We start from the raw sequence: 6,000 nt of genomic DNA on the forward strand, positions 1-6,000 counted from the left end.
CCCATGATGTCAAGCAAAGAGGCACTGAGTTTGAAGGTAGGCCTTGAAACACATCCACAGGTACACCTCCAATTGACTCAAATTATGTCATTTAGCCATTTCAGAAGCTTCTAATGCCATGACATTATTTTCTGGAATTTTCCATGCTGTTCAAAGGCACAGTCAACTTAGTGTATGCAAACTTCTGACTCACAGGAACTGTGAAATAATATGTCTGTAAACAATTGTTGGAAAAATGACTTGTATCATGCACAAAGTAGATGTCCTAACCGACTTGCCAAAACTATAGTTTGTTAACAAGAAATTTGTGGAGTGGTTGAAAAACAAGTTTTAATGACTCCAACCTAACTGTATGTAAACTTCTGACTTCAACTGTATGACTGGTGGAAATCTGTACTTTGGTCTGTCTTTGTGAAACACAGAGTAGTACCTGAATTCTGCTTACAAGCTAAACTACAGCAGGAAGCACCAGTGACTCGCTCAATACGGAAGTGGTCAGATGGCTAGGATGATACGCTACAGGACTGTTTTGCTAGCACAGACTGGAATATGTTCCGGGATTCATCCAATGGCATTGAGGAGTGTACCACCTCAGTCATCGGCTTCATCAATAAGTGCATCAACAACGGCGTCCCCACAGGGACTGTACGTACAAATCCCAGCCAGAAGCCATGGATTACAGGCAACATACGTATCAAGCTAAAGCCTAGAGCTGCCGCTTTCAAGGAGTGGGACACTAATCCGGATGCCTATAAGAAATCCCGCTATGCCATCAGACGAACCATCAAACAAGCAAAGCGTCAATACAGGATTAAGATTGAATCCTACTACAGCGGCTCTAAAACTACTACGTACTACAAAGGGATCCCAGACATGAGCTGCCCAGTGATGTGAGCCGACCAACGTGCTAAATGTCTTTTTATGCTTGCTTCAAGGCAAACAAACACTGAAGCATGCATGAGAGCACCAGCTGTTCTGGATGACAGTGTGATAACGCTCTCGGTAGCCGATGTGAGATGTGAGCAAGACCTTTAAATGGGTTAATATTCACAAAGCCGCGGGGCCAGATGGATTACCAGGACGTGTACTCAAAGCATGCGCAGACCATCTGACAAGTGTCTTCACTGACATTTTCAACCTCTTCCTGACTGACATTTTCCTAACACCTATGTGAGAATGTCGTTCACCCTGGGACTAAATATCTCCCTCTGCAACTGGATCCTGGACTTCCTGACGGGCCGCCCCCATGTGGTAAGGGTAGGCAACAACATGTCTGCCACGCTGATCCTCAACACTGGGGCCCCCCAGGGGTGTGTACTTAGTCCACTCCTGTACTCCCTGTTCACCCACGACTGCGTGGCCAAACACGACTCCAACACCATTATTAAGTTTGCTGACGACACAACAGTGGTAGGACTGATCACCGACAACGATGAGACAGCCTGTAGGGAGAGAACTGTCAGTGTGGTGCCAGGACAATAACCTCTCCCTCAATGTGAGCAAGACAAAGGAGCTGTTCGTCCAGGAAAAGGCTGGACGAACAGCCCCCCCCCACCCCCCCATCATCATCATCATCATCGGGGCATCATCGGGGCTGTAGTGGAGCGGGTCGAGAGTTAAGTTCCTTGGTGTCCACATCACCAACAAACTATCATGGTCCAAACACACCAAGGCAGTCGTGAAGAGGGCATGACAAAACCTTTCCCCCTCAGGAGAAAAGGTTTTGCATGGGTCCCCAGATCCTCAAAAAGTTATACAGCTGCACCATCGAGAGCATCCTGACTGGTTGCATCACCATCTGGTATGGCAACTGCTCAGCATCTAACCATAAGGCGCTACAGAGGGTAGTACGAACGGCCCAGTACATCACTGGGGAGAAGCTTCCCGTTGTAATCCAGGACCTATATCATAGGCAGTGTCAGAGGAAAGCCCATAAAATTGTCAGAGACTCCAGTCACCCAAGTCTGACTGTTTTCTCTGCTACCGCATGGCAAGAGGTACCGGAGCGCCAAGTCTAGGACTAAAAGGCCCTTTAACAGCTTCTACCCCCAAGAAATAAGACTGCTGAACAATTAATCAAATGTCCACCCCCACCCCCGCCATTTGTTTTGTACACTGCTGTTACTCACCGTTTATTATCTATCCATAGTCACTTCACCCCTACCTACAGTCATGGCCAAAAGTTTAGAGAATGACGCATATATTAATATTCACAAATTCTGCTGCCTCAGTCTTTTTTTAGATATTTTTGTCAGATGTTACTATGGAATACTGAAGTATAATTACAAGCATTTCACAAGTGTCATAGACTTTTATTGACAATTACATGAAGTTGATGCAAAGAGTCAATATTTGCAGTGTTGACCCTTCTTATTCAAGACCTCTGCAATCCGCCCTGGCATTCTGTCAATTAACTTCTGGGCCACACTGATGGCAGCCCATTCTTGCATAATCAATGCTTGGAGTTTGTCAGAATTTGTGGGTTTCTGTTTGTCCATCCCACCTCTTGAGGATTGACCACAAGTTCTCAATGGGATTAAGGTCTGGAGAGTTTCCTGGCCATGGACCAAAACTATTGATGTTTTGTTCCCCGAGCCACTTAGTTATCACTTTTGCCTTATGGCAAGGTGCTCCATCATGTTGGAAAAGGCATTGTTTGTCACCAAACTGTTCTGTGATGGTTGGGAGAAGTTGCTCTTGGAGGATGTGTTTGTACCATTCTTTATTCATGGCTGTGTTCTTAGGCAAAATTGGGAGTGAGCCCACTCCCTTGGCTGAGAAGCAACCCCACACATGAATTGTCTCAGGATGTTTTACTGTTGGCATGACACAGGACCGATGGTAGCGCTCACTTTGTCTTCTCCGGACAAGCTTTTTTCCGGATGCCCCAAACAATCGGAAAGGGGATCCATCAGAGAAAATGATTTTACCTCAGTCCTCAGCAGTCCAATCCCTATACCTTTTGCAGAATATAAGTCTGTCCCTGATGTTTTTCCTGGAGAGAAGTGGCTTCTTTGCTGCCCTTCTTGACACCAGGCCATCCTCCAAAAGTCTTTGCCTCACTGTGCGTGCAGATGCACTCACACCTGCCTGCTGCCATTCCTGAGCAAGCTCTGTACTGGTGGTGCCCCGATCCCCCAGCTGAATCAACTTTAGGAGACGGTCCTGGCGCTTGCTGGACTTTCTTGGGCGCCCTGAAGCCTTCTTCACAACAATTGAACCGCTCTCCTTGAAGTTCTTGATGATCTGATAAATGGTTGAATTAGGTGCCATCTTACTGGCAGCAATATCCTTGCCTGTGTAGCCCTTTTTGTGCAAAGCAATGATTACAGCACGTGTTTCCTTGCAGGTAACCAACCATATTTGACAGAGGAAGAACAATGATTCTCAGCACCACCCTCCTTTTGAAGCTTCCAGACTGTTATTCAAACTCAATCAGCATGACAGAGTGATCTCCAGCCTTGTCCTCGTCAACACTCACACCCGTGTTAACGAGAGAATCACTGACATGATGTCAGCTGGTCCTTTTGTGACAGGGCTGAAATGCAGTGGAAATGTTTTTTGGGGATTCCATTCATTTGCATGGCAAAGAGGGACTTTGCAATTAATTGCAATTCATCTGATCACTCTTCATAACATTCTGGAGTATATGCAAATTGCCATCATACAAACTGAGGCAGCAGACTTTGGGAAAATTAATATTTGTGTTATTCTCAAAACTTTTGGCCACGACTGTACATGTACAAATGACCTCTAACCTGTACCCATCCCATCTGGTTTGCACTTAGTGGGACTATCATTTGTTTTTCAACAGGACAATGACCCAAAACGCATCTCCAGGCTGTGTAAGGGCATTTTGACCAAGAAGGAGAGTAATGGCGTGCTGCATCAGAGGACCTGGCCTCCACAATCAACCCAATTGAGATGGTTTGGGATGAGTTGGAGAGTGAAGAGAGAGAAGGAGTGAAGGAAAAGCAGCCAACAAGTGCTCAGCATATGTGGGAACTCCTTCAAGACGGTTGGAAAAGCATTCCTCATGAAGCTGGTTGAGAGAATGCCAAGAGTGTGCAAAGATGTTATCAAGACAAAGGGTGGCTACTTTGAAGAATCTAAAATATATTTAACACTTTTTTGATTACTACATGATTCAATATCTTTTATTTCATTTGTTTTGAGGTCTTGACTATTATTCTACAATGTAGAAAATAGTAAAAATAAAGAAAAAAACATTTTTTTCAGTAATTTACCAAATGTATTCTGTTCATGATCAAAACATTATTGTGTTTAAAGAAAACTTTCATGATATCCAAGAAATGTTCCAAGTTCATATATTTGTCTCATCATTTGAATGTTTATATAGCCTACTCAAATGTTTACCACATCCCACATTCAAAAGAGAAATATACAACTCTTCTGTCAATATATCAATTCAAAATAACCTTTTAGTTAAATCATTACAACAAACCTCCTCAAAAGAAGGCCACTGATTCTTTTGAAACCAAGTCTGCACTAAACGCAGTGCACTAATGGGAATCGGCTAGCATTTGGGGCACATGCAATTCATTCACTGTAACGTTATACACTCTCACATTGAGCAGCAAAAGGCCAATAGGTTGTACATAGCATGGAAAAGGTTTAGGCACTTTGAATAAGCATAGGTTTTAATACAAAGCCCCTCATGAAATAATCTGCAGCATTTTCCGAGGATTAGTGTGTCAAGAACAATGGCAGTGCAGTGTAATCCTAAAACGTTGACCTGTTGCCAAGAGGACAATAGAAATTATTGTCAGGGCTTTCATGATAATGAGAGTGAATTTAAATAACAGGAGATAGAGGGAGGGAACTATCAAAAGCCATTTAAGTTATTGGTCAAAGCATTCCATTGATTGGAGTAAGCCTATTTTATAATATCCTTACGAATCAATTCAGGACCAAAGGCACTTACAGTTCAATAATATGAGAATCAAAATTCAACACAGTGCATTTTCTCTGTTGCCTCCAATATGAAGAGATCAATTAATAAACAATTGTATCACTTCACTCCTTGCAGAAATAAGTTGAGCATGTGCTGCACAGGTACTTGGTTTTACAGTGTGGAATTATCATATTTGTAATAATGTAGGCTACATTTTATGACCACTGGCAAACCTTACACCTCCAAAATAAAGTAAAGATATTTTCCAATAACGATGCAGTGACAAAGTATTCCTACGTTTATTTCAGGCTGTGTGATTTTATCTTACATAGTAACCCTCAAGGCAAACTTAAATCATCTCAATGAAGGGTACATTCTGTGACCTTCTGTCCACATTTAACTCATGGTGACAACTCGTCATTTGACCACAACAAGTTGTCTACTGACCTTTTCTTGTCGACCTCCTCCTCTTTCTCCTTCTGAAGTGGCTTCTCAGCTCACAATCTGAAGTTCCCGTAGTTCGGGTGCTGTTTCCAAGTACCGCAGCCATGAGGCACACGAAGACACTCCTACAGTCTTCCTGGAATGCCTTCCCCTGGTTGATAACCGGTGAAATGAGAAGCAGAGACTATCCAAGTAAAGTGCAGGACTATTTTACCGGAGCGCCTTGGTGACAGTGTGTGAGGTTTACTGCGGGAATCTCCCTGCTACTGTGTTTGGGTGCCACCTACATTCTTGCTGACAGTCTTTTTAGAAAGTGACATCATTTAGACTAGAGAGGAGAACCACCACACGCCCCATGGGGACGAACCGCTGTATGTTGCTCTTATGCAAAGTGATGCATGCTTTCTTCCCCGATTGAAAACAAACAACATGCAAAGACACCAACAGACAAAGACTTTTACGCACAAGAAGGCAACACGTGTATGCTGTCTTTGGGAATGGAATGTGCGCAATTGTGCATGTCTTCGGGGGAGCGCAAATGTAGCGTATTGTCTTTATTTGCCTGAAATGTCATTTATTTCTCTCACTACAATCAAGTGACCATCCATCTATTCAATTATCTCATGAAATGTAAGAAGGCA

At 43.4% G+C, this 6,000-nt stretch overlaps 1 protein-coding gene across 1 annotated transcript in view; it reads right to left on the reverse strand.

Moving 5' to 3' along the window:
- LOC135507124 (double-stranded RNA-specific editase B2-like) overlaps window positions 1-5,465 on the reverse strand; it is a 41,852-nt gene extending 36,387 nt beyond the window's left edge. Inside the window, exon 1 of the mRNA XM_064926692.1 lies at window positions 5,363-5,465. Coding sequence (XP_064782764.1) covers window positions 5,363-5,465 — 103 coding nt within the window. The remainder of the gene's footprint in view (window positions 1-5,362) is intronic.
- Window positions 5,466-6,000: the final 535 nt, after the last annotated feature.

This window comes from Oncorhynchus masou, chromosome 3 (genome assembly GCF_036934945.1).
Source record: "Oncorhynchus masou masou isolate Uvic2021 chromosome 3, UVic_Omas_1.1, whole genome shotgun sequence".
Classification (NCBI taxonomy): Eukaryota; Metazoa; Chordata; class Actinopteri; order Salmoniformes; family Salmonidae; genus Oncorhynchus; species Oncorhynchus masou.